This window comes from Lytechinus variegatus, chromosome 3 (genome assembly GCF_018143015.1).
Source record: "Lytechinus variegatus isolate NC3 chromosome 3, Lvar_3.0, whole genome shotgun sequence".
NCBI classification, from domain to species: Eukaryota; Metazoa; Echinodermata; class Echinoidea; order Temnopleuroida; family Toxopneustidae; genus Lytechinus; species Lytechinus variegatus.
In genome coordinates, this window is record NC_054742.1 from 23473309 (window position 1) to 23490244 (window position 16936).

Here is a 16936-nt window from a genome sequence, read left to right on the forward strand (position 1 = left end):
TTTCCTGGATTCTGATTGGTTGAGAAGCACTGTTACTATAGTTACTGTCGGATAAAACAGGACTTGTCGGATAAAACGTCTGACAAGTCCTTTCATGAAATGCTCCCCAGATCTAGCCCCGGGGATCTAGGCAGCATAATTTATATTGTTTCAAAGGCCAAGCCTTTTAATTGAAAGTTTTACGAATCATCCTACTGGAGTTGGCTACTTTACACATTTAGCCTAAACTTTTCATTGAATGGCCTCGGGAATTCCAAATCATTGTTATACCTTCCTTTTTATAAATAGTTATGATTATCAAAACTTTCAAATTTAACATTTTTCTTTTTTCTTTTTTCGTTTGAACGTTTCGGCTACATTATAAGTCGGTGGTCAGATTTTTGGAAGCGCAAAATTTAAAGGTAGGCCTACGGTATAAAAATAAAAGAACCGTGTTTGTGGTTGTACTAACTTTGCATCCTGTAGTTTTAGGCCTAACATTGTGTCAAATTACAATATTTTGCGAATTTAATGCCATCATATGGATTATGATTAACTTAAAAAGGACTTCACAGAGAAGTGAGCCCAGGAAGTGAGGTAGACAAATTTTCTCATGTTCTATAACGGTCCCACACGCTCAATTTTATGCGGTACTGATAGGCGACGTTTGATCTAGACAGCTGGCAGCCGTCTGTTTCGAGGAGTTTTTATCATTTTTTAAAAAATTTCTCCTTGTACACAGACGGCAAGTTATCGTGCAGCCACCATTAGGGGACTTGCAATGCAAAATCCCCCCGTCGGGGCTCTTCAATTTTTGTCTTTAATGAATAAAAATTTTGAAAATTAATGCGACCAAAAAAAATGCAAATTAATATTCCCTCTAGTCTTGGCATTAATTGCCAAAAAACGGAGAAAATTCAAGTTAAAAGGAACAAAAACAGTGACTTACCTCGGCTGTCGCGCAAATTCACTTCCCCCGTTTTATCCGATCTTAAGTCTTTTAAGTTAAGACAAGTACATAAACATATGGCCGTTTTGCCCCAGGGACCCCGACACGTCTTCAGACAGTGTCGTACGTGTTCGGGCTGCCGCAGTAAATGACCGTTGAGTCCCCTCTACAGATCACGCTAGCATTTCGGTCTCTGTATTTGGTGAGTGAAGCCAACGGAGTTCAGCTGAACAACCAAAATAACAGAGACTGAAGCTTTTGGTCTACGTTTGATCTAGCCTGGCCTGGAGAGTAAAAATCATCTACTTTACGTAGGCTTACTCCCCTAACGCAGGGCTCGACACTAGCGGCGGTCCGACGGTCCCAGACCGGTAAAAATCGCTGTTGGGCCAGTAGATTTTCAGAAATTGGAAGATTTACTGGTCCGACATGACCAGTAAAAATATCATTGTCGGGCCAGTAATTTTTCCAAAAATAGCAAGATTTAAGGGTCCGACATGACCAGTAATAAAAACCATTGTTGGGCCAATAACTTTTCCAGAAATGGTCAAATTCACAGCAAACCATTTCCCCCCGTTCAATTCTGCAATTCACACACAGAATACACACAGAATGAATCGCACGTGTTACTAGAGTACTATACAGCATGCGTACAGTGTACATGTAGTCAGCCACACAATCCACATGGTGAATTCTCCACTGGCCGCACGAACGAAGCCTGGCTAAACTCTGGCAGAAATCTCTCACAGAACTGTCAAAATTCACGGTTCATACTCATGAAAGGCTCTTATAATGTCCATATTTCCTAAAAATTGGAGTAACTCTGTCATCTGTAAGCAGTAAAAGGGTAAATTTTCACTTCTGTTTGGTTCAAACAGATCGGGTCTCGGGTGGTATCGTCTGAATACATATAGCCCCACATATGCATTTATGTGTGTTGATACACTTGGTTTCTGACTTTCTTTCGTAGCTATTTTAATTGAGCCAAAAAAGAAACAAATTATTTATGATAATAGTTTTAGCTTTCTTCCTCTGTTTTCTTTCCTTCTTTCTTTTCAATCTTTCTTTTAATTTTTTTTTCTCTATTTCTTTCCTTCCTTCCTTCTTTCCTTCCTTCTTTCCTTCCTTCCTCCTTTCCTTCCTTCTTTCATTCCTTCTTTCCTTCCATCCTTTCTTTCTTACTTTCCTTCCTTCTTTCCTTCCTTCTTTCCTCCCTTCTTTCCTCCCTTCCTTCCTTCCATCCTTTCTTTCTTTCCTTCCTTCCTTCTTTCATTCCTTCTTTCCTTCCTTCCTTATTTCCATCCTTTCCTTCCTTCTTTCCTTCCTTCTTTCTTTCCTTCCTTCTTTCCTTCCATCCTTTCTTTCTTACTTTCCTTCCTTCTTTCCTCCCTTCTTTCCTCCCTTCCTTCCATCCTTTCTTTCTTTCCTTCCTTCCTTCTTTCCTTCCTTCCTTATTTCCATCCTTCTTTCTTTCCTTCCTTCTTTCCTTCCTTCTTTCCTTCCTTCTTTCCTTCCTTCCTCCTTTCCTCCCTTCTTTCCTTCCTTCCTTCCATCCTTTCTTTCTTTCTTACTTTCCTTCCTTCTTTCCTCCCTTCCTTCCTCCCTCCTTCCATCCTTTCTTTCTTACTTTCCTTCCTTCCTTCTTTCCTTACTTCTTTCCTTCCTTCTTTCCTTCCTTCTTTCCTTCCTTCTTTCCTTCCTTCCTCCTTTCCTCCCTTCTTTCCTTCCTTCTTTCCTTCCTTCCATCCTTTCTTTCTTACTTTCCTTCCTTCTTTCCTCCCTTCCTTCCTCCCTCCTTCCATCCTTTCTTTCTTTCTTACTTTCCTTCCTTCCTTCTTTCCTTCCTTCTTTCCTTCCTTCCATCCTTTCTTCCTTTTCTTCCTTCCTTCCTTCCATCCTTTCTTTCTGACTTTCCTTCCTTCTTTCCTTCCTTCCTTCCTTCTTTCTTTCTTTCCTTCCTTCCTTCTTTCCTTCCTTCCTCCTTTCCTTCCTTCTTTCCTTCCATCCTTTCTTACTTTCCTTCCTTCTTTCCTCCCTTCCTTCCTCCCTCCTTCCATCCTTTCTTACTTTCCTTCTTTCTTTCCTTCCTTTCTTCCTTCCTTCCATCCTTTCTTTCTGACTTTCCTTCCTTCCTTCTTTCCTTCCTTCCTTCTTTCTTTCTTTCCTTCCTTCCTTCCTTCCTCCTTTCCTTCCTTCTTTCCTTCCATCCTTTCTTACTTTCCTTCCTTCCTTCTTTCCTTCCTTCTTTCCTCCCTTCTTTCCTCCCTCCTTCCTTCCTCCCTCCTTTCTTCCATCCTTTCTTTCTTACTTTCCTTCCTTCCTTTCTTTCTTTCTTACTGTCCTTCCTTCTTTCCTTCCTTCTTTCCTTACTTCTTTCCTTCCTTCCTTCTTTCCTTCCATCCTTTCTTTCTTTCTGACTTTCCTTCCTTCCTTCTTTCTTTCTTTCTTACTCTCTTCGTTTCTGTCTTGCTTTCTTTTTGTCCTTCATTCCTTCGTTTTACGGGGGGGGGGGATCACGAAAGGCTAGAAAAATAAACTTGCGCCTTTTTTTAAATGTTTTCTTTACTTTTTGGGACCAGTAGATTTTAGGTTCGGACCAGTAAAAATTTGAAAAACTGGGTATCTACTGGTCCGACATGAATAGGTTGGACCAGTAGAAAAAATGGGTTAGTGTGGAGCCCTGCCTAACGCCTGGCTCGGCTATATATGCCTGGCTGTAGAGGCCAGGGGCCCGTTTCTCAACACCGTCATAAGTCTAACTTCTTGACTAAATCGGAGATAGTGAGCTACTTGTCCGCTAACCGTTTCACGAAGCCCTCTTTACCAACATCGGGTACAACAACCTCACTAGATATTTATGACACCTCCGAACCTGTCCTAACTTCTTTCTTAATGACGTATGGCATCACGTGGGTCAAAGTGCTTAGAAATTTTAAAATTATAATCTTACGTAATCAATCATAGAGGTTGAAATGACATCACAAAACAAGTGGGATAATGCATTCAATGATAATTGTAATACAAATAAACTATAAAAACTGTTGTTAAACGCCACAAAACCATTCATTTTGAAATAATAAAATGATTTAATCGATAAAGGTTCTACAGTACGTCAGGCCATCCATAACTGAACTCGTATTTGTTGTTTTCAGACCCCTATTAACAGTTGGATAAATTCTATCTCTAATTTATGCATATAATTTGTCAAATATCGTATGTTTTGGTATCAATGATTAAAAATGTTTCGTTAAACTATATTTTGATGACGTTTAGAATCATGAAAGACCGTATAATTATCATTTTACAAAGAAAACCATTATGGTTTACTTTCGTAAACTATTAAAATTGGATATCCCGGGGGTACCCCTCCCAACGTCCACAAGTGATTTTTTAGTCATGAAATGAATTATTCATAATTTAATTTTCTCTGCAATTGAATGCTCCAGTCTTCATGGTCTAAGTATGTATGATGCATAATTCACGTGTGCTAATATTTTGAAAAGATTTATTTCCCAATCTATCACAATATTTGCAATTTTGTCATAATTTTTAATTTTGAAAATTATGATATTTTGTGACTAAGGCTACGTCTCGTCTGCTCTTTTTACCGATAGTATCGATATCAAGGTATTCTAGTTAGGAAGCCTTTTGAGAAACAGGTTTAGTAAGATTGGAACTAACTCCGTGGTTGGTGGATAAAGATATGACTAACTTGTCCATGTGTTGAGAAACGGGCCCCTGGATTACCCATGGTGAACCTAGACCTAAATCACCAATTTTATTTTTTGTTTTTCACCCAAACCATATGTACATGGGCAAGTTTTACTTTTATGTTTACTCCCATTTAAAGCATTCTTTAGTACTTTTCATTCGCTAATAATGATAAAAATTGAAAGAAGCTAAGAGCAAGAGCGTTCACTTACCCTGCTGTTTACTCCATTTTGATTTCTTTTGTTATTGATACCTAGATACACACGCGTGCAGAGCTGCAACTTGGATTTAAAAATACTTGCATTTGTCAATAAAAATCGCGATTTGTATAATATTTGTTTCGGTTGATAAATGTAAAGTAATTTATATGATATTTATCGATTAAAACAAATATTTTGTGATTCCTGATATCTATCGGCAGATGCAAGTATTTTTTTTAAATCCCGATTGGCAGTCTTTAAATCTAAGTTGCAGCTCTGCACGCGTGTGTATCTACATGTAGGTATCAATAACAAAAGAAATCAAAATGGAGGAGTAAACAGAGACGGGGTAAGTGAACGCTCTTGCTCTTAACTTCTTTCAATTTTTATCATTATCAGCGAATGAAAAGTAGTAAAGAATGCTTTAAATGGGAGTAAACGTAAAACTTGCTGATGTACATAACTTTGGGCGAAAAACTAAAACTAAAATTGGTGATTTAGGTCTACAATGTACGTTCAACACGGGTAATCCTGTCCGCTACGGAAAGGCATGTAAAGTAAATCCAGGCGTTTGTGGGGAGTGACTCCATACGTACAGTATATGACTTTCAGTCCCCAAAATGCCCCAGGCTAGTTTGATCCAAACTTGTTCATATCATAGAATGAGTAGCCAGGCGGCTTCTAGAGACGCACGCGTCTGTAACATTGGCGAAGAACAATGGAAACAAAGTGGCGGCGTAAACATCAGGCAAGGCTCTTCCGTCTTTTCACAATATTTTTCTAATTTTTTTGATTAATTTTTGTTCAAAAATAACAGTGTAGAAATGTCGGAAATGAAGTTTTATACCATGATGTACATGTTTTAGGGCTAGATAGATGTTTTAGAAGGAAAGTAGAAATCATCTAGACCGACTGAACATTTTTTTTATTGCTGAGGACTGTGGAATCACGAGATCCAAACCCAAAGTATTCTAATTTATAACTTCACATTAGCAGTAGGGGCACTGTTCTGAAAATGGATCATCCTTGTTTTCTAGAATATTAGGCTTTCTATACACTAAAAATGTAGGAAACTTCTTCACCCATCAGATTACTAGATCTTCAGCATATTTTTTTTTCTTTGTGGTAAGTTCTTTTGTTTATATTGGGCAATTTTCTTGATTTGCTGTAATCTTATGCTAAATGTGCCCAATTGTTTTTTATAAGATTTCTTTATGCATAGAGATTAGAGAGTGTCACATGCTGCAACACAAACTCTATTCAAGAATATCACTTAATTGGAAAGTTGCAATTTAACTTGGTAGTGAAGTTATTGTGTATTGCAGCAATTTAGTGTCCAAATTATTGAAGTTATATTAACTGAATACAATACATTTTGCAAACATGAAAAAAAAGTTTTTGAAATAATTGTATTGTGTAACTGATTATATACAAATAGTATAATTATGCAATGGCTCTATCTATCTAGATGAGATATCTCAATTTTAATCCCTACAGGTGGTAATCTGTACTCAACATTTGAAGTAAATATAGACCCAACTACAATCCTTCAAGTGCTTAGCTTATTTGTTATCTACAAGATGCCATCAAAGAGCAAGAGTAGGAAGAGTATTTCAAGCAAAAAATCAAATCCATCAACATCCTTGTTCGGAGCTGAAGATGAAGTTTACTGTGAGGTACAAAGAATCCTACGGAGCAGAGTTTGTGGTTCTGAACTTCCAACCAGTCTACCCAATCTACAGGACCAGAGAAAGTAAGGAAGGACTACTGGGTAGCTCTCCTATCAGAGATGAATTTGACATTTTTCTTAGTATGAATACTATGTGGAATGTGGAAATCATTAAGAATTCAATAGGCCGATGTTTGATTTGTGTAGAAATTCATGCCCTAGTGTTGGTCCTGTTGGCTTCCACAACTCTAATGCTCAGGGAGTAAAATTTTAACACAGATTTGCAGCCTCTAGCTATACCCTTTTAAGGTTTTTTTTTTTTTTACCCTCGGGTACAATTACATTAAAAATTTCTTATTGCAACATGCATAGCTTAAGACACATGTAACTTATTTAAAACTTAATCAGTCTGCTCTTTTTAGTGTGAAATCCTCTGAGTCTCTGATTTTTCTTTTAAAAGTCCAAATTTTTCTCACATGAAGAATTAAAATATGGTTTATTTCCCATGCATGATTATAAAATGTTTGATGCCATTCAAATAACTCTTGACTGTGTTTCTCTACAGGCATTTGTTGAATATCATAGAGCGATGTGCGACCCAAGGGGAAAGCAACTCTGCATTGGTCATAGGTCCTCGTGGAAGTGGAAAGTCAATGGTTAGTATCAGAAGAGATTCTTGATTTACAGTAGTATACTAAGGGAAACCAAAGTTTCACTCAGTGGTACAATTATGGGTAGCCAAGTGCTATTAAGGTAAACAGTAGTTGTTTTTAGAACATTTAAGCATGATACATGTGCCAGGGTTTGTTTCACAGAGAGTCAAGTGTATTTTAATATCACACTTTAATTCTTGGTTGAGTGTGGTATATAACACATCACCACATTAGATGAGATCATTTATAGAAGACATACGCTTAAAGGTCAAGTCCACCCCAGAAAAATGTTAATTTGAATGAATAGAGAAAAATCAAACTACAGTGCAAGTCAGAAAAAAAAATTACACTTTTTAATTAAGTATTTTTCAAGAAAATGGAGGATTCATCGATGAATCAGAAAAGAGCACAGTAAACATAAGAAACATAAAAGTTAATAAAAATTTTGATACTTTTGGCTTCCCATACTTAAACCACAACTTTCAACCTGAGTTTAAGTTAAACTGACTTCAGAATGCGGGCCATTGTCTTTATTTCCTAGTTGCTGAAACATGTGTTGGCTGAAGTAATGAAGGACCGTAAGGTCTCCAACAATCTGCTTCAGGTTCATCTGAATGGTCTTCTACAAACTGATGATAGGATTGCTATCCAGGAGATTACAAGACAACTCAAACTGGAGAATGTTGCCGAGGACAAAGTCTTTGTGAGTTCTAAGAAGTTGGGTCATGTTACTTCTTTACTTTGCTTCAGTGCAACTATCATTTAAGGTCAATGTCTGTTCTTTGTTGACATTTGTAATCTTTACAAAGCTTCTTAAATTGCTTTATTATTATTATTATCATTATTATTATTATGATAATAATATATTTTTTTTAGTGTTGTTGTGAGCAATAGTAGGTGTAATACTAAATAGGTTCATTATTGCGGATTGAAATAATCGCTAGAGGGTATTCATTTGTCTCGCAATCTACTATGGTCAACAAGGAAATTCGTGATCACTCTCGCAAAAAGTGTTCACTGGCTTCCTAGGAAATTCGTGATCACTCTCGCAAAAAGTGTTCACTAGCTTACAAGTTCACGAGCTTTCGAGTGCCGCTGCAACTCTTTATCAAGTGACGAAAATTGTCCGATATCGTACTCTATTTATACTAATCTCCAAGACCGTACGCACAAACGCGAGAACAATAGGTGGGCACTGATCCTTTGTGTGATTGGTCAGGAGTTATGCAAATAAGCCGGGGGTATATGCAAATACGCCGTGGGTCGGCAATATGCAAATGAGACCAAAATTGGCGGGCTCGCTAGTTTCCCGTGGGTGGGGGTTGACTAGCTGAGCGGTCCCTCGATCGGGGCCAGGAACGATCAGGTCGGCGTGAACTGCCAGGTAAGGGGGTATTGTGCTGTCGGATGGTTCGCATCCAGAAATCAGGGATGTCGATCCCGCTGTCTCTGTTGGAGTTGTTAGGACAAAGACGTATACTAATAGCCTCCTTAAAGTTGAATTAAGAAGGGGGTGAGTTTCCATAAATATGGGTTCCACACATAATATAAAGTATATATCAGTTGTTCAAACAAATAGCATGTCACAAAAATCTTCTGCCTTCTCAATATTTTTCTTTGAAAGTCTATGAAATTAGCCACCTGTCAGAGCCCGAGAGACGAGTGTACAGAAAAATCACTCTGAGTGTGACGTCACCGGAGGGAATTTAGTGTAAGAGGTGCCTGGGTGTAATACAGAAATGCTATGCAGAGAGAGAAAGATGATTTTACAATTTTTTGTCAAAGCAACTCAAATCAAACAAATAGGAATCATATGTACAAATCTTTACTTTACCTGTATAAAGAACAGTATGAATAACTATCATGAACTCTTAAATCATGATGAAAGATTGAAAACAGTGAGTTATTGAATGATATTTTCACTATTTCTCATTTATTTTATCACGATGTTCCATCAAGTGAGTAGCTGGAAAGTAATTCCGGCGGCTAGCTCAGCTGCTCTGCGCGCGCTGCATGCCTATATACAATACACTCAAGTACACCCAGGCATTGAGTGTACTGCAGCACTGTAGTGGGGTAGTGTTCTGGTATGTCGACCCCCAGACCATCCCCATATCTCTATGGTCGAACTGCAGTTCATGACCATGCAGCAATCCGCTGACGTCTTTTTCTTCTTTCCTTTTGTCTTTGACTCCATTTTTATATCCTGTGGATCATTTCCACTCATGGCTCATTCCACAGAACAATCTTGAATCAACTTACTATTCTTCTCGGCCTCCCGAGTTGTTTTCTACATGTATATTTAATTACGCTAGAGGTCACCGTCACACATACAAATGCAATTCGCAAGTGAGTTGAAGACAGCATGAAAGGTATGCGGTCCGGCAGCTCGACAGCTAGCTGTGCCGGAGCGGGTGGCCGGTCGGCACAAAGCAATTCCGCAACCAACTGTGTTTTTTGCAAGAGCCGCGTCACACGCGGATAAATATATCATGATAACACGTCTGCTACGTTATTGACTGGTGAGAAGATCTTGGTCAAATTTCATATTATTCGCCTTGAAATTATTCCTTTAGGGTCTATGCTATCATTATGAGGGAATTTACATATTTGGAATAATAGTATGGCCATAAATATAATTTCAATCATTTCCTTTTTGCAAGTTCTCCGGCTCGCAGATACAACTTCGGTTGCAGTTTATTCGATTGTTTCGCCACGGACACAGTCCGGAACGAAAAAAAGGCATTAAAATCGTCTAAAATTGCTACAAAGAAGAACAGTTTTAACAATGTATAGGGTCATATTATTGACACTATGTCTTATGATAATTATTACTTCCTTTCAACATCGTTCACATAAAATCAATAGCGATAAAATGAAGTTCTGACACAAAAGTAAATATGAAGGCGTACGTGCATAGTACACAAAACAGCACTGCCTTGTTTACTACGATACCCCCGGTGACGTCACAGTCAAAGAACACCCGTCTCGGTAGGCATTGCAGGAGCGAACTCAGGGAAAATGAGTAGGGATAAATCGTTCAAATTCACTATTTTGAAAAAAGAAAATGGGGGGTCGAATCACCTCTTAGTGTTTGGTGGGTTGTAAGGTTGCTATTAATGTAAATATCTCAATATTTTGAATCGTCTTCTTAATTCAACTTTAATCCTGCATGTATACCAATGTCTTTCTTTGGCAATGCAATGTACACCCTCCCAATCTAGGTGGTGTTGCTTCTCCCAAGCATGTTCTGCCACCGCGGATGTGTCGGTTTGCTGCAACCGAACATCGCGCTTGTGTTCAGAAATGCGTTCAACTATCGGTCGGGCTGTTGTATACTACGCCATCACGTCTGTGATCAGGGATAGGGTCTTTGGGGCGTACAAGCTGTTTGTGTAAGGTGGTGTCCGAGCGGAAAACCGTTCGGATACCGTGACCTTCTAAGCGGCGTTTAAGTTGTTGTGAAAGGCCATCTATGTATGGCAAGACTGTACAAGTCTTGAAAACCTTCTGATCCCTTGGTGGTTGTTTTTTCTTGAAAGTGTTCTTGATAAAACGGCGTGGGTAGCCGTTGCTGTATAAGGTGCCACGTATGTGTGCTCTTTCTTTCGGGAGTTCAGGTGGGTGAGTTATAATACGTGCTGCTCTGTCGAACAGGCATTTAACAAGACCCTTCTTGACCGATTTGTCGTGATGAGAATCATATGGTATGTATTGGTCTGTATGAGTGGGCTTGCGGTAGACAGAGGTGGAAAGTTTCCCGCCCTCGTGTCTTTGGACTAGCGTGTCAAGGAATGCTAATTTCCCTCCTTGTTCAGTCTCCAGAGTGAACTGGATGGACGGTTGCTGGCTGTTCATGTATGCGAGTAGGCTGTCTGCTTCGGAATTATTTACAATTATGAAAGTGTCATCGACGTATCTCTTCCACACCCGTGGGCGGCATGTGGAAGGACACTTGGGCAAAGCGTTCTGTTCAAAACCTTCCATATATAGGTTAGCCACAACCGCTGAGACTGGGCTACCCATTGCTGCTCCTTCTGTTTGCTCATAGAAAGAGCCTCTGTACAGAAAATATGTGGATCTGAGGACGAACTCGAGGAGTTCGGCTATTTGTTCAGGCATAAGTGTGGTACGTTCTGATAATGTGGGGTCGGATTGCATGCGTTGCAGGGCTGTACTGCATGCGCCCTCTATCGGTACGTTAGTGAAGAGGGAGACTACATCAAAAGAGATCATGGATTCTTGTTCGTTAATTGTCTGCTCCGATGTGAATTCAGCGAATAGTAGGTGTATTGGATATGCTATAGTAAATAATGAAAAACCTTTTCCAAGTTCCAATACATGATATAATAATGTTTTTATTAACATCTGTGATGGGTATTTTTATTTGAAATAACATTTTGACTTCATTATTATATTATTAATTTTTTTTTCATCACCTATGCCTGAAAGGCGAAAAGCGAACTGACTCACTATGACGCGTGGGTCTCTCCTGATATAACACATTGGGGAGTGGAGGTGGACCACTACTCCGGGGGTTTCCCCTATTATAGGAATAGTGCAATGAGTTCTTAATTTGCAAAGGTGGTGACTCACCTCTACACGGGGCCTCCATTTAACATTCTATCAGAGGTATGGAGTGTTTTCCACTGTAATATAGCCTGCGTCTATGTAACGGGAGAGACGTTTACACACAACGCAGGCTTCAGTCATCCGCCCGGGGTAGACTTGAACCCACGACCTTTGGTTTGACAGGCAGACGCTTTAACAACTGAGCCAGCTTCCCTCATGTGTGAGACATATGAGTATCAGATGTTATGTTCTTATTGTTTTCTTTCCACTGAGATATACATAGATATTGTACATTGTGTTAATCTTGATTTTTATTTTTTTTATCATTAGAGGGAGGGGTTATTTCCGTTCATCTACATCTTAAAGAATATTTGTATATTTTAAAAAGTTTATATGTATCTTATTATTTTAATCCCAGGGATCCTTTGCTGAAAACCTGGCATTCCTGCTTGAGTCATTAAAGAAGGGTGAGATTCTATCCTTATATACTGGTATTTACATTTTTTTAATTGTGTTATGATAAACATTCTTTTATTTAGAATTAGTTTGAAAGTTAGGACTTGGATTCATCAACTTTGAATAGTTTGACTAATTTGAAAAATACATCAAAAGCTACATCTTATTTCTGCAATATTCAAAGTCAACTTCTCATGTCAGAAGGAGCAGGTAGTTTCTCGTTCTAAGGGGAATTCTTGAAACATGGGATCTGTGCATGTTTCATGACAATAGCAATGTATGGAATTTACAAGCTACTATTGAATCAAACATAAACTGTATTTGTTGTTAATAACAGCATATGAAAGGCATGGCCTTTGTACTAATTAACAAAAATAGATTTGAAATGGGCTCCCATGCATGAAATCTGTGTCAAACTGTCAAGCTGAAATGAGAAAAAATTAGTAAGACTGGCAAATTGACAAGGGGAATGATATTGAAATATTTCTTGCAATTGTTGAAACAAATTATCAATGATGATGTTTATGACTGTAAATTGTTCCCTGTGATTGTGTGTATCCTTAAAAGACTCAGGCAAACAGAAAATAAATGAGCTACAAAGTACAACAATGTAGTTTTATGCATATTCATCACTTGATTACTGAGTATTTTGTTGAAGAAAATATAAGATTAATATGTTTCAACAATAAACTTAATTGAGCTTCTTAACGGCCTGAATTATGTGATGTCACATTGTAGCAAGAGGGTTGTGATTCCAAAGGTTTGTACGTAGAAAAAAACACAATAAAGCCTTTTTAAGCCTGATAATTGGAGCTATTCTTAAGCAAAATACTCATCTAACTGGTAAGCGGTGAAATGCATGAAGCTTGCATTGCTGTATTTAGTACATGATGTAGTTGTTAGCTTTCCATTGGTTTGTGTTTTGCTAATATCGATTTTTGGTCCGTTCAGGACGTTTGAAGCTTTAATACTTTGTTGATATTTCCCTCTTTCTTGTTTTGTATCCTTTAAGTTGTAATTTTCCATTTATCCTTTCAGATTCAAGTGGTGCCCAGTCCATTCTCTTCATAGTAGATGAATTTGATTTATTTGCCCATCATAAGAATCAGACTCTTCTCTACAATCTATTTGATGTATGTCAGTCAGCTCAAACACCCATCACAGTCATAGGAGTTACCTGTAGACTGGTAGGTGGTGACATTATTCACAAACTATCATCAATGCTCAAATATGAGTTGCCAAATGCATATATGATGTATGTTCAACTTACTAGTATTTACATCCTAAGGTGTTGCTGTTAGCCCATATTCACAAAGCAGTTAAAAACCATATCTTAAATCAGTGGTCTAACTCTTGGAGCCAAATGTTGTACAAATCTTGAACAGGTCAATTAGGTAACGTTATAAACCTTCTTGTTAGTAACTCTTAGAGGTATTTTCCTCTGCTCTTTCCTCTCTTCACTAAACTGCTCAAACCATGATAATTAGAGGTCAATTATAACATTTCATATGAACTAGACAACAGAGACAAATCATGAAGGTCCCACATATATTGCAGAGACAAACAAACATACTTCATTGGATTGTCAATCAGTTCAAGTTTAAGTTATTCACAAATTTGTTAAACCATAATTCAAATTAATAGTCAACTTAAGGTAGCCAAATATGACAAATGCTTGATTTACTACTATTTATCCCACTTTATTAATTCAAATTTGTGTTCAGAATGAAAATTACAGGGTTTGTCTTTTACCAGAAAAGCTTGTGACAAAAGCTACTATAAATATAAGACAGAAAACACAAGAATTATGACATTTGGTTGTCCATATTTAGAACACTAACACATGAAATGTTATAATTGACCTCGAATTAGAACACGGATATCTTTGTGAATTTAAGCCAAAGGCATAGCAAGAAATGGCTTGAAATACTTTCAAGGATAAATTTGAATTCTGGCATTGATCATGGTTTAATTCAATAGATATCAACTATAAAGACTTTTTCTTTCAATTTTCATTGCTATAGTGGGTGTTTTTCAAGAGCCATGAAGGTAAATCTCTTAAACATTAATTGATGTATATGATATTATTTCAAGATGAAAACAGGCAAAGATATAAATGTTCGCACTTTGATAGATTACAGTATATGTTGTAAAATGTTTAGTAAAATGTTTGAAATATGTTTCGATGTTTAGGATGTTGTGGAACTATTGGAAAAGAGAGTGAAGTCTCGGTTCTCTCATCGTCAGATTCATGTCTTCAACACGTTGACCTTTGAACAGTATTGTAATGTTTTCAAGGAAACCCTTACGCTGCCATCTAATTTCATGGACAAAATGTTTGCCAAGGAGTGGAACAATCATGTAAAGGTATGTGATTATGTTAAAAAGCCATTATTCAGAAATTTTATCATGTACCAATCCAGGGGGTGTTTCACAAAGATTTAAGTATGACTTAAGTCGCACTTAAATGCCGACGCGTACAAGATATGCAACCCGCGATCTTATTGATAGATACGCATACAGCGTGCGTCCTCTTGAGAAGATCTGACCAATGAGGTCAAGCCTTTCATACCGTGCGCAACCCGGTATTTAAGTGTGACTCTAAGTCATACTTAAATTTCCCAATTGACACTGGTGCAATTATTCATCTGGAAATTATATTGAATTCCCATAAGGTGAAGCTAAAATGATATCAAGCCTGTATGGTAAATACCTGTGAAAAAATGATGACACCAAAATACAGGCTCTGTTTGAATTCGGAGTCCACATGTCAAAGGTCACAGCTCACTATATATGCGAGTTGGTTCAATCATATGGAATGAATTTCTGATCGCGTTAAACGGGGGCATCTGTGTCAAATTTCTAGTTTTTTACTGAAAATACATGTAATTTGCTGTAACAACTTAGAAAACATGCGAAACTGGGAATGGATTTAAATAATTATCAGGGAATTTTAACCCTATCTAGGCCAGGGGGGGGCTTTGGAGGCCCCTTCAACGATTTGCACAATATTTTCACCTTGGAAAATTTGTTGATTGCTGCGCTTGCTGACTTTTTACTTTCAAGTCTTTGGGTACCCAGTTCCGAAATTACCCAACATTTTGTAAGTACATGTCAGACCAAAAATTGCTCAAAAACGTGATTTCATGTACAAAGTCAATGCAAATTGTGTTTTCAACCAAAAATCATAAATATATGATTATTTTTAGTTTTGCTGGTCTAAATGGATATATTTTATGCTGTTTATGATCTTAAAAGAGTCCCCGACAAAGTTTGTTGAAAAAACATTGAAAAACAAAAGGTCCAAAAAACAGAGAAATAAAAATGTTTGATTATGGGTAAATAACAGATAAAAATGTTGTGTGTCGTACAGGACTTGGAAATTTCCCGTACGACAGGCAACATTTTCACCTCTAATTCACCCATGGACGACATATTTTTGTTGCCATTTTTTACATGACTACCAGAAGTACTTTATCATTACCATAAAACAAATTGAAGGTCCTCGTTTGTTTGGACAGCAGATTGAAAAATGTTGTGAAAATGGCTGATTTTTCTAGCATGAAATCACCCAGTGGGAGAAAGGTTCAATTTACATTGCTAAGGAGAATGTATATTGTGCTCCTATAAAGGTTTTGTTGACATAATTTGAATATATAATTTTGGTATGTTGTAATCAGGAGCTGACAGGTGATTGCACTGTGACTGAGATTCTGGAGAAGACTTACAGCTTGGATAAATCAATCAGGAGTCTATACAGTCTAATGGTGAGAGGTCATCAGTTCATGATAATTGTAGAATTCATTTTGATTATTTTTATTTTAGAGGTATTTTATGGCTATAATATAATCAAGTTATTTTTATTAATTTATTCATATTTCACTAGGGGAGCTAGTTGATCTTCAACAAGACCCTGGATAGCAAGCATAGGGTTACAACTATATACAAGGATATTACATTAATAGTCTTCAGGTCATTAGATTTTGAAAAAAAGATAAAAATACAACTATAGCATTATTGTGGAGGGGCCGAAACACTAACAGTCATACACATATATATACCGGGAGAAGATCCTACCTTATTCTCTGATATGTGAACTCTATTGCGACACATCTGTCCTTTCCTGCCGTCGGTCGTGAAGTGAAGTTGCAGTGTGTCGTGTACATGTACGTAGCCTATAGACCGCTGTATGACGTGCCTCCCGCTGGTTTTATCATGTGACCAGAAGTCACGTGAGCAGTCACGTGATTGCCTGTCGTCTGCTAATGTTACTCGTACGCCCTGACACTATACTTCCCCCCACCCTAAAAAAATTGCCTCAAAAAACTTATATTTAAATCCTGGCCTAATAACAGAAGTAAATCTAATTGAAATCAACGTATGGGTACTTAACATAAACATGACAATCATTTACTTTTATTTTCGTTTTTCTTTGCTTCTCTTTTTTTTTTTTTCTTTTTGTCATCCTCTTTTTTGGGGGGTCTCTTTGTTCTTTTCTCTTATTTTCTTTTTCTCTTCTTCTCTTTTCTTTTCTTCTTTTTCTTTTCTTCCTTTTCTTTTCTTTTTTTTTGTTGTTCTTTTCTTCTTTCTTCTTTTCTTCTTTTTCTTTTCTTTTTTTTTTGTTCTTTTTCTTTTTCAAGTCTCCCCTTTGGGAGATTTTCGAAATAATACAAATATCCTAGTAACATACAAAATCAAATACAAAATACTAAATAAAATGACCTTACCTTGTCTCCACCTTTGAACT

The 16936-nt window shown here is 37.4% G+C and overlaps 1 protein-coding gene across 3 annotated transcripts in view; it reads left to right on the top strand.

Annotated features, from left to right (window-relative positions):
- The first annotated feature begins 350 nt into the window (after positions 1 to 350).
- The window catches only part of LOC121410551 (origin recognition complex subunit 4-like), a 28735-nt gene continuing 12149 nt past the window's right edge, over positions 351 to 16936 (top strand). Inside the window, exons 1-8 of one of the 3 annotated variants that reach the window (XM_041602715.1) lie at positions 351 to 401; positions 6337 to 6592; positions 7074 to 7164; positions 7703 to 7864; positions 12152 to 12200; positions 13228 to 13376; positions 14383 to 14556; positions 15870 to 15956. In XM_041602715.1, coding sequence (XP_041458649.1) covers positions 6420 to 6592; positions 7074 to 7164; positions 7703 to 7864; positions 12152 to 12200; positions 13228 to 13376; positions 14383 to 14556; positions 15870 to 15956 — 885 coding nt within the window. In that variant the 5' untranslated portion in view covers positions 351 to 401; positions 6337 to 6419. Of the gene's footprint in view, positions 402 to 426; positions 577 to 6336; positions 6593 to 7073; positions 7165 to 7702; positions 7865 to 12151; positions 12201 to 13227; positions 13377 to 14382; positions 14557 to 15869; positions 15957 to 16936 lie in introns of those variants that run through there. The other 2 variants (XM_041602714.1, XM_041602716.1) reach the window with 2 other exon arrangements.